The 22,500-nt window shown below is 37.6% G+C and overlaps 1 protein-coding gene across 9 annotated transcripts in view; it reads left to right on the top strand.

Moving 5' to 3' along the window:
- Positions 1–22,500, top strand: part of LOC136842464 (uncharacterized) — a 764,342-nt gene that overhangs the window by 105,425 nt on the left and 636,417 nt on the right. For 7 of the 9 annotated variants that reach the window (XM_067109831.1, XM_067109826.1, XM_067109830.1 and 4 more), the window contains 2 exons: positions 8,134–12,205; positions 13,493–13,537. In XM_067109831.1, the coding sequence (XP_066965932.1) occupies positions 8,393–12,205; positions 13,493–13,537 (3,858 nt within the window). In that variant the 5' untranslated portion in view covers positions 8,134–8,392. The remainder of the gene's footprint in view (positions 1–8,133; positions 12,206–13,492; positions 13,538–22,500) is intronic. The other 2 variants (XM_067109832.1, XM_067109829.1) reach the window with 1 other exon arrangement.

Raw genomic sequence — 22,500 nt, 5'->3', positions numbered from 1 at the left:
GGTATCTAGCTGTAATATTTATTAACGAAAAGTTACAAGCTTTCTAGGACTAACAGTCCTCATCGTCTGGTATCCGTAGATACCATTCGGATTAAATGAGGTCCTGTTATTAATTGTATTAATGAACCGAACAATTGTGTAAGTGACAGTGTGTACAGGTATATATTATGTAAATATATGTACATATATATGTATATATAATATATATGTATATATATATATATATATAATATATATATATATATAAAATCCAAATCTGGGGAGGAGAAGTTATGTCCCTGAATTCTTGAAGATGGTTTATTAGAACATATGGAGCGCAACGTTTCAGGTCTAGCGTTTCATTCTCAAGCTTAACAGGAACCATGATAAATTAACATGGCTAAAATAATAAATATGAAAATTTTAGAAAATTTGTATAAAGTTAACAAGACTTATTTAGGAAACAAACCATCAGGAAGGGGGCACAGGGGAACTCACAGTGACATATTCCAAAAAAATAAGAGATCACACCCAGGCCACTGATTAACTCACGAGAGGTGGTTACAGCAACGGGACCTACAGCTTATTGTTCCGAACCAAGATAGCTAGGAGTTTCTATCACCAGAAATAAATTCCTCTAACTTCGTTAGCCGGCCGAACCAACTCAGTTTTACAAATTCCAATGAACCCACCAAAAATAATGACTCAATATTTGGTGTTTTGGCGCCCTGCATGGAAGAAGTTTAAAGCCCATGTATTTGACATTATATTTTCAAAAATTCTATCGTTCAGTCCCCTTCTCCTTTCGTATGGGTATTAATAGGTACATGTAACACAGAATACATGTGTTAAAGATATGTGCATAGGTGCCTAACACGTTGGTTACGTAAAGTAAACGTCTTTAATACGGTGTTGCAAATAAATTCCTGTAGCACAAGACCAGCGCTTGTCTGCGAAGATGCTGCAAGAAGAAAAACATCCCGCTACACGTCGTTAAGAGATGCTCTGGCGGAAGCGGAGGGACTCTGCTAACCTTCTTGTTTATTGTTTGTTTTTTTTTTTCTGTAGGTTAATTGCGATTGTGCGTACATATTTATTTGTTATTACAATTTATTCATTTTTCTTGGAACGGGCACTGTATGTGCTCATTATATGTACATAAATATATGTATTACATATACATATATTATACTGTGGTATTACAATAAAAGACATTCATATAATATAATATATATATATATATATATATATATATATATATATATATATATATATTATATATATATATATATATATATATATATATATATATATATATATATATATATATATATATATATATATATATATATATATATTCTCTATGAGAAATCTAGTTTCTTGTACTTCTCTTTGAAGGATCAACAAATATTTCTCCAGTTACTTAAACTGATATATATATATATATATATATATATATATATATATATATATATATATATATATATATATATATATATATATATATATATATATATATATATATAATATATAAACGTGTTCAGTTGCGTATATCAATCTGAACAGTATTTCTTTTACCATTTTCTCTCTTATATTATTATAATAGAAATTAGCCATTCTCTCTCTCTCTTCCTCTCTGAGAGACCGTCAAACACAATCACTAAAGCCAATTGCGTGAGCGCTATATATAAATGCGCATGCCTCGTAATACCATCAAATCCTTATTGGAGAAGGTTGTACTTTCTTCTGGAATCTTTTATCATCTTCTTATAACGATCGAAGCGAAGCCACGAACCCGTAGCTCTCAGCATGATCCGTCCTGTGATGTCTTCCGACTTAATCTTCATGAGCAAACGAGAGTTGTTCAGCTTCAGGTGAAAAGGGGAGGCTGACGTCACTCCTCGGTTATATACAAAGGTGACCTCCTTAACCCCTCGCCTGTAAGTTGATGTTTTTTTTCCTGCATTTATTTATTTGTCTATTTTACTTTGTTGGAGAGGGGGTTGTCGTTTTAATTGTGGGGGATTATATATTTTTATTTTGTTTATATTTTATACAGTGTTTCCATGGGAAATTTTGGGCTAAAGTTTTTTACCAGTTTAATTGGATATTAGATTAAAAATCAATATTCATCTGATATTTTGAGTTACCGTATATAGGAGTCAAAATTCATTCAGTATTTAATGCTGATGCTTGGTTACCTTAAGGTTATTGTTTATTGTTTTTTTTTGAAAAGGGTTTTGATGAACGTGAATTTCTGAATTAGAAAAAAAAATAGAAGATATTTTAATCTGTCGATAATACCGACGTATTTCTGGCTAGGAATGATTATTTTTCTTAGTGTCTCGCATTTGCTAGTTGCTATTTATGAGAGAAATGGAATTTAGAGGAAGAGGGTTTTATAGCTGTTACTGAAGACCGAAATTTAGTATTTCTTTTTAATTGCTTGTTGGATTTCTGGGAAAAGACACTTTCCTGAAGTAAGGATGTTTTTTACAAGACTGGAAAAGGAATTTATTTTTTAAATACTGAGTGTACACTGAACCTGAAGTTTTCACTCTCTTCTTCTCACAGTGGATGTCCATTCAGCCTAAGTTAATGACCGTTTAATTTATTCACCAGTCGTATGCAATAACCTTTCATATATTAATAGATCGTAGAGTATTTTAGCTACGCTTAAGTAAATCAGACCATAAAATCTTGAGAAACCCCACAAATTTCCGTTGCTTAACGATCACGAGATACACTACTCAGTCAGTACACCAAGTCTGTAGGCATTTCTTAAGGTTCTTTGCAGCGTCCCTTCGGCCACAAGCTGCAACTCCTTTCGTTCCTTTGACTGTACCTCCATTCATATTCTCTCTCTTTCATCTTGCTATCAACACTCTCCTATCAATTATTTCATAGTGCAACTGCAAGGTTTTCCTCCTGTTACACCTTTCGAACCTACCTTCTTTCAATTTCCTTTCCAGCGCTGAAGTCCCAGTGCTTGGCCTAAACTCTATAATATTCCATTTCATTCCTGTATATTGATCTCACTTTCTTCCCCCTATAAACTCGCGCGCTTGCTGTGCGTCACACGCCTGAGTACTTTTGTCATCGGTTTCAAAGCGACCGAGGTTTTTAACCCGCGTAACCGGATATGTTTTGCAAGGCAGGTTACGGTTGTTGACAGTGGCGCAATTCGTTCCTCGTTTGTTTACTTTTCGCGTGTCAGTTCCCTTGTCAATAAGTTGTGGCGTGATCTGGTTTGCGGGTACCATTAAGAAGTATCAGATTATCTGCTGTCTTGGTCACGGCGAATACGGTTCAAGATGCTTGTAGCGGTAACGGATCTCCATGGAATATGTGCTTCCTATCATTATAATCCAGCCTGCAACCCTAATTGGAAAAATAGAAGGCTGCAGGCTCAATAACTTCAATAGAGATAATAGCCCAGTACAGAAAAAGAAATACGAAGTGGAAATACTGTATACAAGTCTCGAACTGTCGACCTAACCGCTCAACTCTCCTCGCTGAAAGGGAGCTGGTTTGGTACGATACATGTACGTACATGCGCTACCGGGGTCTAAGCGATGTCAGGCAGGGCAGCCGATCGAGACTACGGTCTACCCCAAAGCCAAATCAAAGTCCTTCAAAAGAAGGCATCGTGCTTACCCCGTACAAAAAATGGGAGAAAGCACGTTAAAAGAAGAAGAAGAAGAAGAAGAAGAAGAAGAAGAAGAAGCGCCTAATTTTTTGAAGTGAGACTCATTGAAGTCTACTCAGCCATTTGGTCTTTGCACCCAGTTTGAACTCCTGAAGTCCCAACGATTCAGCTGCATGACTTAACTTTATTACGAGGGAGTAATGTGGTTTTAACTATTCCTCGAAATATCACGTCCTCCTCTTCAAGTTAAGTATATCTTAGTTTAACCAGACCACTGAGCTGATTAACAGCTCTCCTAGGGCTGGCCCGAAGGATTAGATTTATTTTTACGTGGCTAAGAACCAATTGGTTACCTAGCAACGGGACCTACAGCTTATTGTGGAATCCGAACCACATTATAGCGAGAAATGAATTTCTGTCACCAGAAACAAATTCCTCTTGTCCTCCTCTTCACATTCATAACATCTTCACGCTGATATTTGGTTCGTAGATATGTGAATATTGACATACGAAGAATGCGTTTCATCCTTGTCAGGAGACATGTAATAGGAGAAACACATATTGGATGTATCGGATGAATAGGAATGTTTTTAGATTCTTTATGGATTTTCACCGCTCCTCAGTAAATTATTATGTCAATGCTGCCTGGCCTGTCATTCTAAATGCTACATTTGGTTTATTACATTCTGTCATAGACCTAAGTCCAGTTAGCTATTCCTGTTTTAATGGAAATTATTTTTTCTTTACTTTAAATTTATTGTCATACAGTTATTAAGAAAGACACGATATAAACTGGTATGTTGTCGTAACATGCATCAAGTTTTTAATTTTAGTTGGGCGATGCAGTAGTGTCCAAAACTGTAACAAGCATTTTACGTCATAAACATGATTTTTTTTTATAAACTGGAAAATGCCATTTTAATTAAACAATAGAATTTTATAGCATTCCTTCTTTTAACTTTTTTCCATCATCAGTCAACTGTCGTAGACGGAAATGAATAATTTTGTAGATATAGGTCACATGCCCGATAATCGAGAGAATATATAAAGGAACAGTGCGGCTCGACATTAGAAAGCTTCAAATAACGTAAGTAATTACTTATTACTTGTGTATTCAAAACGAAGTAAGGTGACTAAAAAAAAATTTGAAGAGAAAGTAAAATATATTCAGTCATTTTTGTACTGACAAACAAAATTGATTATATTCCACTGTTTTGACAAACGTTAGATCACAAAGAGCCTCAAATTCAACAGTCTTATTCATAATATAATCCCTGATAAAGAAAACAGAGGATACTTTCTCGCCTTCAAGGGACACCTGAAGGAACTAATCCGGCAAGGGGGAACGTGAAGGATATCGCAGGAGCTCGTGAAAGGATCCTTTTCATGAGAGAAGTCTCCAGGAAATTGCTGCTCAATGACGGTGCTTCTTTCCCTTTCTTACTTTTTATTTTTTTTCCTTGATTTCAAGGGGATGCTGATTCTTGCTCTTGAAGAAAGGAAGGTTGTTTAGCCTTAACGGGTTTTACATTGACGCTTGCAGTATATGCATTCAAGTGGACACTGACAACGTTAGCAACGTATTATTTGTGCATCATTTATTTACACGCGATTTTCATTCGATTTTATGTTGCCTACGTATTTGTTTGATTCAATATTGTGTCTCCGGTGGACTCATAGTATGTTTTCATTCATTAGTGTACTGCCTACGTATCCATTTGATTCAATATTGTGCCTCCGGTGTACTCATAATATGTTTTCATTCATTTGCATATTTCCTACGTGTTTATTTGATTCAATATTGTGTCTCCGATGTACTCATAGTATGTTTTCATTCATTCGTATATTTCTCATGTGTTTATTTGATTCAATATTGTGTCTCCGGTGTACTCATAGTATGTTTTCATTCATGCATCTGAGGTAATTAACGCTTGTTTACTTGTGTTGTATGTGTGCACATTTTAAACTGACGTTGAGCCGCGCATTTTCTAGAAGCAATTACATTTTGATTTGCTTGCATAGCTCTTTACATATATGCAGGAATTTTCCAAACTCGAGTAATTAATTAATTTGTTGGACACGCCTTTTGTAAATTATACCAATGTCTTGTAATCTTATCTCATACGTACTCCTGTTTCCCAAAAGTTTTGCAGATGAATTTCTTTTTCCACGTCCGGCTGCTGAGAGACCGTACAGATGAATATTTGATTAAACTTATAATGCCCAGAAACGAGCAAGAAGTGATGAATTGTGCTGAGTTTGTGTTGGAGATCAAAGTGCTGTTGATGAAATTTGTGCATACTGTTTGAAGGGGCTGAGAGACCATTTAAATTTTGGCGCAGTCTTCGTTGTATTTCCGCCAGCTAGAGGATATATGTGGCAGTGATTGATTTTTGCCGAACTAAAGGCATTTATAATCTTAGCCTATCATGTCTGAATAAGCAGGAGGACGAGAGAAGCGAAGGTTGAGAAGGGGAAGAGGGAGAGGAAGGGGGAGGGAATATGGGGGAGGGATTGTTGTAGAGGATGAATTCTTGTCATTGTCAGCGCTTCATGGGGAGGAAATTCGTGTTCGAAAGATACATAATTAGAGGGTGAGGATAAGGGGTGAACTATGGGCGCTGTATGAGTAATTTCAGAGTTGAAAGACCACCTCATGGTTGAGGCCTCTAAAGAATTTTTCAGTCATCGGTAAGAAGACTTTTTTTTTCTTTTGTCATTTTTTTCATGCGAGGATCATCATTATCGACATCTTTGTGATTGGTATGGTTATTATAATAGTCATCATTGTCGTGTTCATGTATGGTGTATTCGTGCCATCGAAAATAACGGTTATGTAAGAGAGAGAGAGAGAGAGTCGGGATGGCAAATCAAGAAGGTCGGACCTAGGTACATTCATTTTACTTGAAGTATGATGATTTTGAGTTTACGTCAAAATTTTACAGAACAGATCACCGCTGACATTCGTCTTTTTTGCAACGCAACGTTGGATGTTTTGCTTTGTTACGCTTATAAATGAATTACATGAAAATTATAGCTACAGTAAATTAAAAATCTTTATGAAATTCGTAGTGATCACTTTGCAATTGAGTCTTAGGAATGTACCTCCGATTTCAGGCAAATCTTCCGGATACCTCCTAATTTATGCGGGAGCTAGGAAGTTAAGGTGGATATTGCGGTTTGCTGCTTGTGTAATCTTTAACATGTTCTCTCTCTCTCTCTCTCTCTCTCTCTCTCTCTCAGTTTCACAAATATATAATTTATATATATTTATATATAGATATATATGTATATATTTATATTTGTATATATATTATATACTTATAGTATATGGATAATGCATATACTGGTATTAAAAAGATGCATATTTGGTAAAAGTAACCAGTAGATTCTCTCTCTCTCTCTCTCTCTCTCTCTCTCTCTCTCTCTCTATATATATATATATATATATATATATATATATATATATATATATATATATACTGTATATATAAATATATAATTTTAGTTATATATATTTATATATATATGATAAATATATAATTTTAGTTGTCGAATGTTATAATCCAAAACTGCTCTGTGCTCTATTACTTGAAGCAGCGTGTCATGATATGAGATCACACGATGTCAAAATATACAAACGGAATAGTGCTGTATCCAAAGAAGTTGTATAAAGCGCAAGGTCGATGCAACTCTTCACAAAAAGAGCGGAGGCCTTGGTCTTTAGAATAGAGAGCCTCTAATGGTACATTATTTTGTTTTTTCTGTTTTAAAGACATTTGGCAAAATTCATCTAGAGTTTACATATATGCATGTCCGCTTCCCCAAACCTCATCAGTCTGGTACAAGGGACGGTCTTGATATAATGAAGCACTGAAATTTTAGCCAATAGGCTAAAAGTGTGCACATATAAGAGTCTGTTTGTTGGGGATTAAGGAGTTAGTTGGGTACAGTGACTAATACTGTTTTTGCTGTTGCCTGGGGATTTTAAGAACACTCAGTTTACATCAGTGGGAGTTCGTTTGAATGATCTTTATGTAATTTTATTAAAACCCAGTTTTACATGCATGCATTATGTATCTTCCTTAAGATCCATTTCTACTATGTATCTTCCCTAAGATCCATTTTTACTTGTATGCATTATGTATTTTCCCTAAGATCCATTGTTACATGTATGTATTATGTATCTTCCCCAAACTCCATTTTTACATGTATGCATTTTGTATCTTCCCTAAGATCCATTTTCACTGCTGAAATTTTGACAAGAGTTTTGTTTTTAAGTCTAGGGTTCCCCAAAAAGCTGTAACATTAATGTTACACGATGGGTTTGAGCTTTCATAGTTGTCATTGTAAGTAATAGTATATGAATATTATTATGCACACTAGAAGTTTTTTATCATCATATCGAACATGTTAATACCCATGTTATAAATTAAGATGTTTGAATCATTCGTCTTTCTTAAAACCTCATAATCTCACGTGTGTATATTTTCATTTTTTTTCAGGATCTGGTTCTTGGATAACGCATCAGCCAAATTAATGAAGACGGGAGATGGGATTCACAGGTGCCAGCACCTTTTAACGCGATAATTATGGAGATACAGAGTCCCGATGATTTGATTGACACAGAAAACAGCAACATCTTCGACAGCCTTGCTAACGACAATTACAAGCTCGTCAAGTACAGCCTGAGTAAAGAGAAGATCGTCGAGACTGTGAAGACTGTCAACACCCAAAGGAACAAGGTCATAGAGAAGGTAGGAAATGACCTCGAGAATAAGGAGAATATCAGCATCATCCAAGAATATGCCAAAAAGAAGGAGAAGGTACACCACCAAAGAGAGCGTCTTCAGAGTTCAGCAAATGGTCAAGAGGGTGCCCAGGAGGTCAGTGATGACGAGGCAGAATGCCATGGAGGTGCAGGACGAACTTGAGAAGGGCCTCGAGGAAATAGACTCGGAAGGAGATTCTTCCGAGAAGGGGTCAACCGAAATCAGTGACAGCGCATCGTCTGAGGATGCGTCCTCTGTGGGAGGGTCATCAACAGAAATGTGCTGCTCCTCTTCAGAAGGGCACTCTCCAGATGTCAAAGCCTGTGTAGCGTCAGACTTAAGTTTCTGCAGACGATGTGATGAAGGCCCCGATTGTTGTGCTGATGCATCTCATCATGACAGCGGTAGCAGCGTTGCCAGTAGTGCTGACGAAGAGTCTGATGCCACAGAAGTCCCTTCTGTTTTAGAAGTTGAAAATGGAAGAGTGAGCGATGACGGCTTGGACAATGATGACAGCTGGAACCTTGAGGACGATGGCACTGATGGAATGGGCAGACAGACCAAGCCTAACGAGCAGAGGTTGCAAGAAGAGCGGCTTGAGCTATGCAAGCAACTGGTCAGATCAGAAAAAGACACAGAAGGTAACTACAGTGAAGGAGACAGTGACAAAGCTGTTGCTGAGTATGAATACTTTGTTGATGAAGATGATGACGATTATGGTGAAGAATTGGAATATGATGGTGATGGTAGAAATGTTGTGGAATTTGATGATGATGACGAGGAGTATTGTGTAGATGATGATTATGAAGAGGAGGCTGAAGAGGCTGACATACAGACACACAACTCAAGGCGGGTAAGGTATTCACGATACCAAGAACCTCTGGAAGTGATTTTGGAAATCCTGGGCGAGGAAGGCGAGGATGAAACAGAGAACAAGAAGAGCAAACAGAGCGGAAAAATCAAAGAACAGAAAAACTCAAGCGAAGACTTAATGAGTTTTTCCAGTAGTGGAGAATTTAGCCCAGACAGTATAGAAGAATACTGTGCAAGAAAAAACCAGGTTAATCTCCTAAACTTGATCAGGGGCAACAATACAATAGACAGCACGATAGAGAGCCTTCCGTCAGGTCAGACGTCTTTGACAAATGACGACGTAGATGTACTCTTGGATAAAGAGGAGATTACAGCAGCGTCATCCATGCAGGCAGTTTGTGAAGGGCAGATGACATCTTTGCAACAACCACATGAAAGACATACCCAAGCATCACCTGGTAATCTGATGGACGTGCCCATTCCACAGCTCAGATTAAACCCTTTGACACCCCATTGTCAAAAAACGGAAGAGTTGTCAGACAGGGATAAGTTGAAAAGCCTTACCTCTGAAATCGAAGCCTATTTGAAAGAAACGACACAGCTTCTAGAGAGTGCTTCTGCCTCCACTCGAAATTACAAAGCTAAAAATGAGGCTGATATACAGCAGGTGAAACGAGTGGAAAATACTCCTAGTAACAACAATTCACCTGCCGGGACTTCATTTAAGCTTGAAAATAAACAGGTGAATTTAATCGACCTTGATAGTTTTTCTTTTGATAAGAGTACGACTAAAGGTGCCGTTTCCAAAAGCGCGGACGCCAATGTTAGCGACGTTAGTAAACCGCCTAAAGAATTCCACCTGCACTTGCTCAGAGAGGAAGAGATAATCAACCTCTCCACCACTGTTACTGATATTTCAACTCCAGTTAACCTGACAAACATCTCACCATTAGGTTTGACAGCGGATTCATGTTACCCGGAACAACCCATAATTACTCCTCCACCAATGTTTGTCGGACACTTCAACATATGTGAGCAAGATCAAGCAAGTCCCGAGAAAGATGGAGCATGTCACGATGCCTTCACTCCCCCGAAAGGCTTTACAGACAACACTGAAATATTCCGGACGATCAATGACACGCCCAAGTTCGCCGAAACCGAGTATTTCTCAGCTCACGAAAATTCGTTGGAAGTGATGGACGCGCTGGAATGGGAGGAGAAGAAAAGCAGTAAACAGGAAACTCAAAGAATCATATACAAACCTTCAGACTGCAATCAAGAAGATTTCATTCCCTTTGCGAGCCTCGTGAACTCAAGGAAAGGGTGGGCGTCTTCCTTGGAAGAGTTTAATGCGTGTTTAGAGTCGTCTGGTATCGGGGAACCTATGTCGCTACCCATCTTAAACAGTCAAAGGCCTTTAAGTCCAGTCAAGAAATCGCCTTCTTTTGAGGAGTCTATACTGGAAGATAAACCACTTTTCGAGGCGAAATCAGAAGAAGCATCGCCCGTCAGGAAGGTTGAATTAAAAGAAGATGCGCCCAGTGAACAGGTGAAACTGAGAAGAAAAACTCCAATGAATGAGGTAACGCTAAGAAAAAGGGCATCCGTCGACGAGGTAAAACTAAGAAAAATGTCAACTGTAGATGATGTAAAATTAAAGAAAAGGTCTTCTGTTGATGAGGCTAGATTGAGAAAGAGGTCCTCTCTTCGCTGTGAGTCACCTCCCCCAACCGTCGACTGTTTAGAGAGCCTAGAAAAGTTATGTAATAGGTTGAGTCTCGAGCAAGAAATGTTGAAAGAAAATGAGAGTAAATTTGGCGCTTTCTGCCAATTGAACACTAAAAAGGGGGACAGTTATTACTCAAACTGTCAGGATTCAGGTTTCGAATCGATGGTTCATCAGGAAATAGACAGTTCAAAGCAGTTTCACAGCGTTGGCAGTTTGCATGGTAATAGCAATTCACCGACGAAAATGGAAATAAAGAAAGAGATTAGTCAGCCTTATATTACCAACGGAGGAGGTAAAGAAAACCAGCTCTCAGTGACTGTAAAAGAAAACGACGGTAACTCTGGATTTGAAGCGATGACTAGTGAAGATGAAGAATTTCTCTATATTGACGAGAAACTAGACGAAATTTTCCGCTATGTGGACGAAGCTAGTAAAAGAAACAGTTTATGTAGTGTGGAAGATTTTGATGTGACTAAGGAAATCACAGAAGAAACGAAAACATCAATTTCCTCTGTACCAAAATCAAAGAAAAACAAAATGAACAGTGAGCTGCAATCTAAATTGAGTGAACTTTTTAATGACTTAGATTCCATGTACGAGAAACACGTCATAAAAATGAAAGACTTGTATGCAGAACAAGCCTGGTCATCGCAGGTCTTTACACCCAAAGGTTATCTCATGCCCGATAAGAAACATGATTTGCAGAGCTGTCAAACAGAAATTTCACAGCCACAGGTATCGAACGTGCAGAGTTTGAGCAGCAACGAGCCAGCTAAGGAAAACGACCCTTACCAAGATATCCTCGATGTTTCCGAAGATTTGAAAAACCTTTGTGTATTTCACGTGAACAGACCGCCTTGGGATGACGACGGGCATGCGACATCATCTACAGCAGGCGAGACCTATCCTGAATACTACGACAGTGATGGCGCTACTCCAGAAGGAGAATACACTGCATTGTCTTCTGGCCTCGCTTGTGAAAAGGGAGTGGAAGTATTCGAGGGGAGCAAAATGAGTACAAATAGTGGAGCAATTCTTATAGGTAGAGAAGACAAAGAAAGACCTACGAAACCTGTTGTGTGTGCGAACAGAAAAGAGAAGATCGGTGATGTAGATAGCAGGAATGACAGCGGCGTCCACGTGGCCATCCTCCTGAAAACTCTCAAAACCGAAAACCAAAGATGTTATGAAGTGACACTCAGGTGCCTGCAGAAGATCGTAGCGAGTACAGTCACCATCGAAAACATCTCCAGCATACTTGAGGTGAGAATCTCTCTCTCTCTCTCTCTCTCTCTCTCTCTCTCTCTCTCTCTCTCTCTCTCTCTCTCTCTCTGCGTAAAAAAAGCTTAGCTATGCCTTTTTCCTCTATAATAATGTGTAGATAAATAGTATCCCCTTTACGGTAGGCCAGTCTTGCCCCTTTACAATTAGAAATTACCGGACTAAGAAGTTTCTGTACACTGCAAGATAAATAATGGCACTCTAGGTATTTGTATCAGACAGCTTATCGCAGCTTATCCTTAGGAGTTGTGATAAGTATTTGATCATATTAGCTTTAAATTGTAGTTACCTGAAAATATATAAATGACAACCCTTCCCCACATGCATACCTACATACATAAAAACTCGGAATAATTTTTCATTGCTTTTCTAAGAAGACCAAACACTTGAATCAAAATAGTCTCTCTCTCTTATTACTTTCATAGTTACCTGCAAGAAGTTTATTCATTCATAGGTCCCATTTGAAAACTGTCTGCTAATAATATTGATGATATTATTTAAGGTCAAATCACAATTTAAAAGGCGAATACGAACAACGAAATTGTCTCTTAATATTTTTTTTTCGTAAACAATAATATTCCTATCCTGTCGTATTTTGATTAATTTGCATTCAGTAGTGTGTGCTTATCCTCTTATTGAGCATTCATATAGCATATTATTATTTTACTTTTACTCATACTGAGATTATTTTTGCAAAAGAAAGCGGTTTAAGCCGTCAGTGACTAATGACTTCAAAAAACTTTTTCCTTTGACAGCAGCTGTATATGAAGACATTTAAACTATAAATGCAATGGCCTACACGTCTTTTGTAATTAGTAAGCTTTTTAGCTATCTGAGCTTGTGTAGTTATGGTTTAAAGTTGCACTTTGAATTTTGTGTGATATCTTACATCTTTTGACAGCTTTTTTCCCCTTTCATTTGTTCTTTTGTTGAAGGCATTCTTTTCATATAAAGTTTCTACCATCAGAGCCATTTCTGTGGGAAGTTTGACAAAAGATTTGCTCGTTATTACCCAAGTGTCTGTTTACCTGCATAGGATTTGAATTCTTGCAAGTGAAGTGCACGTTGCATGTTTGATATGATACAAGAAAAGCTTAAATCAAAAAATAAAAAATCGAAGTCATTTGAATGCTAGTGCAAGACGGTAGCCGGAATGCAATCAGTTATTGGTTAGTCATCTAGAACAGAATTTGACCCGTTTATTTGTCTCCCTTCCTACATGACCATTTTGAAAAGAAATTCTAAAGTATGCCCTCCCCTCATGTGCAGGTTTCACCAGATGCCGCGAATGACGGTCCACGCATTCATACAGAGGTAAGTTATTCTGTCATCTAGAACAGTCATGATGAATTATGACACAAAAGAAAAAAAATAATCCATGAAACTGATCAAAACTGAGTCATTCTTGGAGAAAATTGATGTTCTCCTTTGATCTGCTCTTCCTCGCATTGGGCTGAAATACCCTAGTAGAAGTCTCCTCCTCCTCCTCCTCCTCCTCCTCCTCCTCCTCTAAGGGTTCACAGTCTGTTTAAATGCACTAAACTGGTAAGTGCCTCATAAAATATCGTCTTCGCTCATAGACGAATGCGAGGTTGCACGGAAAGCATAATTCTTCAGTTGAAACTGTGTAATATGAAGACGTTCATAGTTACAGTATTATTTGTAGAGTATAATGTAATTCATTTTAGTTTACATAATTTTTTTAAGGATTTGGGAGATTATGCTTGGCATTCACTGCTGGGAGTCAAGAATGTTTTTAGTACGCTGATGCTCGTTTCCATTTAGTGAATATAGGATTATTATAATAATTTTAATTTTGATGTGTGAAGAGAATGTGAACTCAAGAAAAAGTACACTAATTGTTAAAGAAACCAGTGATAGCTGATGTAGTAAAATTTAAATTAACTGACAAGTAATACAAAAATCCCGCATTTGAATCTGATCAATGAAGTTTCAAAGAGCTTACTTTATCATTGTAAATCAACTCTCTACTGCCAGTTCTAAAGCCTGTAGGTTCAGGCAAAGTATTTTTAGACCAGCATACTGTTAATTTATTTTATTCGCAAAGGAAATAACCCTGTTGGGAACCAGGCTACTCACACATTTTCGAAAATGGAACGCATCTAACGGGGGCGTAGATATCCCGTGGACTTGATTGACGCTGATTCCTCTCTGTTCAGTAGGTAATTCTTCGTAAGTTTCCCCAAACCTTTTATCCAAGTTATTATCTTACCCTTGTCAATGCAGGGAATTTAGTTTGCTCTTTTTTATTTACTTCCGCAAGTCGTCGTTATTTACGTATATTGTTAAAATTATAGGCACCTTATACAAAATTGGTGTCAGGACAGTGTGCAACTCGCACTGCAAGTGTGTCGATATTGAAGTAGTCTGGTCATTATGTAAATTCACAATATACGAACATTATATTTTCTGTGATTTTTCTACGATTCGTCTCTTTCTTTCAGAGACTTCATTCTTGATGTTGCCGTGTTGTAATTTTTTTTGGTATCATTTAGATATAATTTAGTTTAAAAATTTGGTTTTAAAAATTTATCACATTTGCGATACAAGACCAGAGTCCATGATAAAAGTATCCTTAGCAAAGAATGAGCCTGTTAACTGCGGTGATGAATGGAGTCACGTGTACTAGAATTTGTCTTTAATTCCCCTGTTAGTGTTTGTTAAATTTTTTTTATTGGACAAAATCCAAGGACTTTCAAGTGTGAGTGACTGCTTTACTTAAAATGCCCCAAATTTCATAAATATGTCTATGAAAAATTAGTATTTCTTTTAAGCAGGTGATCCGTTTGATCTACCTTAAGAGTGTAATATTGCTGCTTCATTTAACACACTTTCCTTATTCTGCAAGCAGAGTTGAATACACGTGTTTTTTATATTTGAATTTTTTCCTCAAAGAGTGTCAACGAAAGCTATTTTAAGTTACATATTGTCAAAGGCGAGACGCAGTAACTCCGGAGGGACAAACCATTTGAACTGAAGTTCAATTAATAAAAGCGATCTGGTATATATTTTTTTTAACTGAGATGCCGAGAGTAAATTGTTTAAATCCCACATCAGCGCGAAGCAATTTTGACGATGAAGTGACGGCTTAAAAACAATAAAAGAACTTTAAACACATTAGTAATTGCAGGGAATCTTTTTAACTCTCATAACTGTTGGAAAAGGATACAGTTAGAACTCCGGTAACTCGTAAGGAAGGTCTACTAATCTAATTTAGGTGTAAGTGATTATTTAAAGAATGTAATGCAAATATATTTTTCTATAATACATGCACATGTCTAAGTCTATCTCTCTCTCTCTCTCACACACATATATATATATGTATACAGTATATATATATATATATATATATATATATATATATATATATATATATATATATATATATATATATATATATATATATATATAATATATATATGTGTGTATGTGTGTGTATATATATATATATATATATATATATATATATGTGTATGTGTGTGTGTGAGCGCGCGCTCACTTTTCAAATTGAGACGACCGGATCTTCTCTCTTGTTATACCAAGTTTAGCTTTTGAGAAAAATACTTAATGCTCACCATCATTAGGCCACGTTTAGTGTATTCAAGATGTCTATACGGTAGTGTTCTTATTCTCTCGAATTATCATATCGTGAAAATACGAGTGAAAACCACAAGTTCCAGTGCGTACGACAAATCATGTTATTCCAGAAAGTGTAAGAGAACTAGCCAAGTCTCCGCGGTTCGGTCGCGTTTCTTTCGTCAGTGTGGCGAGGGAACTCGTCAGTGTAACACGTGTGCCATAGATCGCTCTTCTTCCCAGCGGGACCTGACTCGCTCCATTACTAAGTTTCGTGCCGGGAAGCAATAATCCATATCAAGTGTTTTTTAAATATAGTTTACATATTGGAGTTAAAGGAAGGAGAAAAGAACCTTGAAAACGCTGCAGTTTGTTCAAATTAACGTTGATACAGTGGCCCACACGAGGATTTGTTTTTGCCAATGTGAATTTTGCCATCATGAAAATGAACACCCCGTCAGAGGAATCTTCTGAATTTTGCCTATTTCTTCCGACTGGTTATCCCCAGTAAATCGACTTTGAAGATTTAGTGGAGTTTTAACTGTTGGGAAGCTCTCTTATCTAAAAAGAAAAAAAAAGCCAGAATCTGGACAGCGTCATGTCTGTTTACGCAGACATGGAGGCATGTTTGGGCGGCTTCGGCTATGTAGCCAAAGACGAGGGTGGTGTCACTGTGGGCGTGGGTGGGACCGAGGTGGTGGAGGGTGAATCTGTGGGCAACCTGGTTGGCGGAACTCTCTGTATTCGGGTGGGGTCCCCTTGCCCCTCGACCTCAACTGACCTGACCTACGATACCCATCTCACAGATACAACTTTGGATATAACTGCTCTCGACTTCAGCGTCTTCGAGGCCGACCTTGTTGATTCCGATGATGAGGTGAGCTGTTCCTTCTGGAAGTTTTAGTTGCGAGATTTATGAATAGACCTTATGAACATAGTTTTATGATCTTGAAATGATTGACTTATTGATTCAGGATTATCCGGTATCAGAAATGGTCCAAAGGGAATGGAGGGAATATAGAGAGTTGCGTATTGAATTATAATTGAATTTTATCTAGGCATTATGTGTGAGCAACGAACTCCAATAATTGCTTGTTTTTATTTTGATGAAGCATAATCAGATTGCATTGATAAGTATGCATTTTTTTCATAAGTAAAAAGAGTGGCCTTTTAAGCTCCGGATGAACGTTTTTGTATGTTCATAGTCATTTGTAATCATAACACTTGCAGTTCTAAGGCGCCCTTACAAGGCATAAATGTCGAAGAAAATTCTTTATCTGCTTTAGGAGATCCCAGTAATAACTTTTGTCGTGTCTCGTTGCTTTGTTAGTATTATTAGTATATAAATCTGAATTGTTTCGAATGTTAAGGATAATCGATTTAGTGTACATTGATACATACATTTAATAGTCAGATACTTGAAAAAATCCGACAGCTTTTTAGCGTTCAGTGGAAACGTCTTTGAATCATTGTGTGACTCGACAACAGAGGGAATAGAATATTCAAACCTGTCAAAAAGTCTAATTCCGTATGTTAATGAAATATTTAAAGGGAACGATCCTACTACATCACAAACATCTTACACACGCGAAAGATTTTAACAGTTGTGAGAAAAGTATCTTATCTGGTTATGGCTTACAAAATTCGTGTCGGGATTTCAACAGGTATACAGAGAATGATCTTACTTCATGATGTTCCTTGCGCAATCTATAGGCGAATTCATTGCTTCATTGCTTCGATTCACAAGTAATTTCCCATGACAGTGTCAAATTTTGATATTCTTCTTTATAAAAGCAGGACATGGCATTTTTGTCAGCTGGTTAATTACGTTTTGATGATGAATGGGTTAGATTGGGGTGGTCGACAAGGGACATGCCCGAAAAAAGCATGAATCACTGGAAATGATCAGAACATATTAAACCCTTTGGTTATTTAGTTTTAACCTATTTGTTTTTTTTTACGCTAAGTGTTTTTTACAAATTATTATTATTATTATTATTATTATTATTATTATTATTATTATTATTATTATTATTATTATTATTATTCCAGTCTCGTAGATCAAATAGACACCTATGAGACAACCTTGAACCAAGAAAAAAGAATGAACAGAAGACGGTTCTGTCGAGGAAGCAATGTGATATGTACCATACACAGTGTATCATTTTACAGGACCGCGCAAGATTTGCATATCCATAATGGCTAGGAAAGACGAGGACGGCGATGTTTATTCATGATATTTTTTTTTTTTTCGTTCCGGATTAAGGATTATTTTTCCTGTTTAAGGAAGTTTTAGTTTTCTGTAAAAGAAAACTATTGTGCCGGCTTTGTCTATCCGTCCGCACTTTTTCCTGTCCGCCCTCAGATCTTAACAACTACTGAGGCTAGAGGACTGCAAATTGTTATGTTGATCATCCACCCTCCAACCATCAAACATACCAAATTGCAGCCCTCTAGCCTCAGTAGTTTTTATTTTATTTTATAGGTTAAAGTTAGCCATAATCGTGCTTCCGGCAACGATATAGGATAGGCCACCGCCGGGCCGTGATTAAAGTCTCACGGGCCGCGGCTCATACAGCATTATACCGAGACCACCGAAAGCCAGATCTATTTTCGGTGGCCTCGATTAAACGCTGTAGCGGCTGTACAGAAAACTCGGTTCGCCTCGAAGAAACTTCGGCGCATTTTTCTACTTGTTTTATTTCGCTCTTGGTATTTCCTCTAGTATGCAGTGTTTGTATGTGACTTTATTTATTTTCTTTGAATGGGAGCGACAATATTGTTTCTGTGTATTTTATTGTTGTTAATCCGTTATGGAAAAATTTATCCTTAAGGATTAATGAATTCAGTTATTTACTCATTCCCAAAGTCTTAAACTTATTGGAAATACTTGAACCATCCAAGGGATGTGATTTTATTTCATATTAGTTGATCGGATAATTATGAGGAGGCGTTTGAAGTAACTACAACGGATTCAGAATTAGTGTTGAACACTTACTAAACAATGGGGTAACTGGGAAAATTGCCGTTTCATTGTCATGAGAATAACTCGAAATTTATGATTTTCATAACGTGTATACTTATTCTCTCTCTCTCTCTCTCTCTCTCTCTCTCTCTCTCTCTCTCTCTCTCTCTCTCTCTCTCCATTTCTGGCCTTGTGCCGTAAGCGATAGCTCTTTCAGCTCAAAATTGAATGACCAGTGTTCGATCCCGAAGTTGGGCGAGGAGACTACAGTATAATGTGTGGCTGTTCTTTTAAAAATCCGGTATGTTTATGTTAATCTAAGCGGTGAATTTACGATGCACCTGGATGGTAGTCGACTGTGAGGGTACAGCTAAGGAAAGGTGAAAAAAGCAGATTGACGGATAAAGAGAGAGAGAGAGAGAGAGAGAGAGAGAGAGAGAGAGAGAGAGAGAGAGGTGCAGTACTCCGTAAACATATATACCAAATAACTGAAAACTGGAAGACCTCGACGAGGTAACTGTTAACCCACGGGGCTAAACCTTTCTATTACTTAATTGTAAGATGATCTCGCATACCATGTGGTGGTTACTTAGTAGTTTTCAAGAGTGTTCTAGGCTGGATGCTTTGCGTTGAGACCATTTTTTTTATAATTGATGCGTTATGCTCTGTTTCCTTAAGATGTAACTTGCATTATGAAATCACTATAGGCCTAAAGAACTGAAATTTAAGGGATTATATCCTCAGGTGTATAGCTCTAGGAAAGGCTGCGGAAACGCCGCCACGAATGCTTCATTGTGCCGTGGAATGCGGAGACCTTTCTAATAGGTTTATGTAGTTTCCTACCGCTGGAAGGCTGGGGAGTTCAAGCAGTTTTAAGTGGTATCCTCACGGGAATGTCCTTTTTCCGATACAGGTGATGAAACAACTTCATGACAAGTAAAAAATGCTCCCAAAGTTTCTTCGGCGCAATCGAGTTTTCTGTACAGCCGCAACAACGTATAATCAAGGCCACCAAAAATCGATCTATCTTTCGGTGGTCTCGGTATAATGCTGCATGAGTCGCGGCCCATGAAACTTTAACCACGGCCCGGTGGTGGCCTATCCTATATAGTTGCCAGAAGCACGATTATGGCTAACTTTAACCTTAAATAAAATAAAAACTACTAAGGTTAGAGGGCTGCAGGGCTGCAATTTGATATGTTTGATAATTGGAAAGTGGATGATCAACGTACTAATTTGTAGCCCTCTAGCCTCAGCAGTTTTTAAGATCTGAGGGCGGACAGAAAAAGTGCGGACGGACAGCCAAAGCCGGCACAATAGTTTTCTTTTACAGGAAACTAAAAAGCAGATAACCAGCGAAGAAAGATGAACTTTTATTCTTAAAAATCGGAAATACTAATATGAAGACTGGAGTTACATTTCAAGCGAGGGGCGAAATTAAACAATAGCCCTATGACCAACCTCTTATTTGTTGTTGATGAGCCATATATTTCCAGAAAAAAAGCGAGTAACATTACTTTAATTATTAATAAGTATCATTATTATATTATTGTTGTTGTTGTTGTAGTTGTAATTTCGGTGGACTGGAGGTTTTGAAAGTAGCTTTCACTACGGTTTTGACCTATCGGTCATGCTTTGCAGAGGATTATAAATCTACGGGACTACGATACAAATTAGCAATATCAGGGCTGATGGATTTTCATTCATCATTTTTACAACTATATTATTCCATTTTACTATAAAGGTCATTGTAATTTAATCATTACTATCATTATAACTATTAGGCCTTTCCGCAACCTATTATAACCATTAAGATGTTGTACTCATCTGAACTGCTGGACAGAATTCCTTCATGAACGAGACGACCCCGAACCCACCTGTTTACCTGGGCTTCCCCCTGAGGCTGAGAGCAGGCCTACTCCAGGGCAGAGAGAACCCAGAGGCACGTGTGGAAGGTATACATCGTCATCTCCCACTCGTCGCCCTTTCCCCACTGCTCAATTTTGTCTCTCCCCAGGGTTCCTTTTGTCTCACGTCACTTTCCTGACCACAGAAATTCTCTCTCTCTCTCTCTCTCTCTCTCTCTCTCTCTCTCTCTCTCTCTCTCTCTCTCTATATATATATATATATATATATATATATATATATATATATATGTGTGTATGTATCACACATTGCCACGGGTGAAAAATAAGAGACGGGGTGAGGTCCTGACTGGTTTCGACTTCATTTCCAAGCTATCAGTCCTTCGTCAATGACTTGGAAATAAAGTCGAAACCGGTCAGGGTCTACACCCTGTCTCTTGTATTTCACCTGTGGTAATGTGTGATAAATGAATCATGTACAAAAGTGATTATCATATATATATACTGTATATATATATATATATATATATATATATATATATATATATATATATATATATATATATATATATATATATATATGTTTGTATGTATATATATATATATATATATATATATATATATATATATATATATATATATATATATATATATATATATATATATATATCAAAGGTTCAGTGGACCTGCAACCTAGGGTGAGTGGCGACTGCTGAAAGGCTAATTTCCTGTGGATACCCGTCAGACCTTTTTTGCTCAGGTGTTGCATAGTAGGACCGTGTTTTGATTGAATGGCCTCTTCATTCCAGAGTATTCATCCGTTGCTCTTTGCTCGCTTGGGTAATGGAGCTAAGAAAACAACAATTCCCCTAACTTCTTCGAGTGCTGGGGGAAGGCGCATGCGCAGCAACGTAAACAGCAACAACAGAGCTATTACCTAATGGTCATGAAAACGACAGCAGTAATAGTAAGAACATCAACCAATGATACAGCATTAACTGCATGATAATATTTTTATTATTAAACATGAGATATTATATGTAATTTCTCGCCTGACCATTAATTTTCCTCATCGGCGAGATGTATACCATGTTGATGACGTATAAGAGTAACAACTCGGTAATTGTGATACGAGTAATGATACACATTTTTATGACTATCATCGATGATCTTGCCCTCGACTAGGTTAGTCGCTCGAGGGAACGACAATTGTTAACGGATTTTCTCCCGCCTTCAACCATCCCTCGGGCGAGCCAGACAATGCTGGAAGATAAAGTGATTCCAGGTAGTTAACATAATGCCATTAATTGTCTGTCGCCGGGTCTTGTATTCCGTGTTCCTCCTCCTCCTCTTCTTCTATGTTGTTTGGCTAATATCCTCTTATCACCTCGTCTCACGTTCGTCATTCTGATCTTTTTCTTCCTCTGTTCATTTCCTTACTCGCCTTGTCATCTCCTGTTATCATTCCCTCTCATTTGTAATACTTTTTCATTCTTTTTTCCTGTTATTGGCGCCTCTTAACCTTCCCCTGTCTTTAGCCTCCAACATTATCTCTTCCTCTTTTTTCTCCTTATTTTCCTTCCGCCCCTCCTTATCGTCCCTTATTAACCTTGACCATTTTGGGTAGGCCTATTTTTTAGGGGAACTGTTGAGGGTTAGCCAGGTAAGGGTGCCCTCTTGACGTCGTCACGCAAGCAGGCTCCTATAGTCTAGTCACAACAGAATTCTTGCCGTCTCGACTTAGGAAGTTTGCTTGGCTTTCTTGTGCAAGTCTTGCATTTCCGTGCATGTGTCTATTTTAATTTACATTTTTGATAGTATAAAGGTATATGCTCAAACGTAAGCTCGCT

Source organism: Macrobrachium rosenbergii, chromosome 10 (genome assembly GCF_040412425.1).
Source record: "Macrobrachium rosenbergii isolate ZJJX-2024 chromosome 10, ASM4041242v1, whole genome shotgun sequence".
Taxonomy (NCBI): domain Eukaryota; kingdom Metazoa; phylum Arthropoda; class Malacostraca; order Decapoda; family Palaemonidae; genus Macrobrachium; species Macrobrachium rosenbergii.
This window is presented reverse-complemented; position numbering and strand designations above follow the sequence as displayed.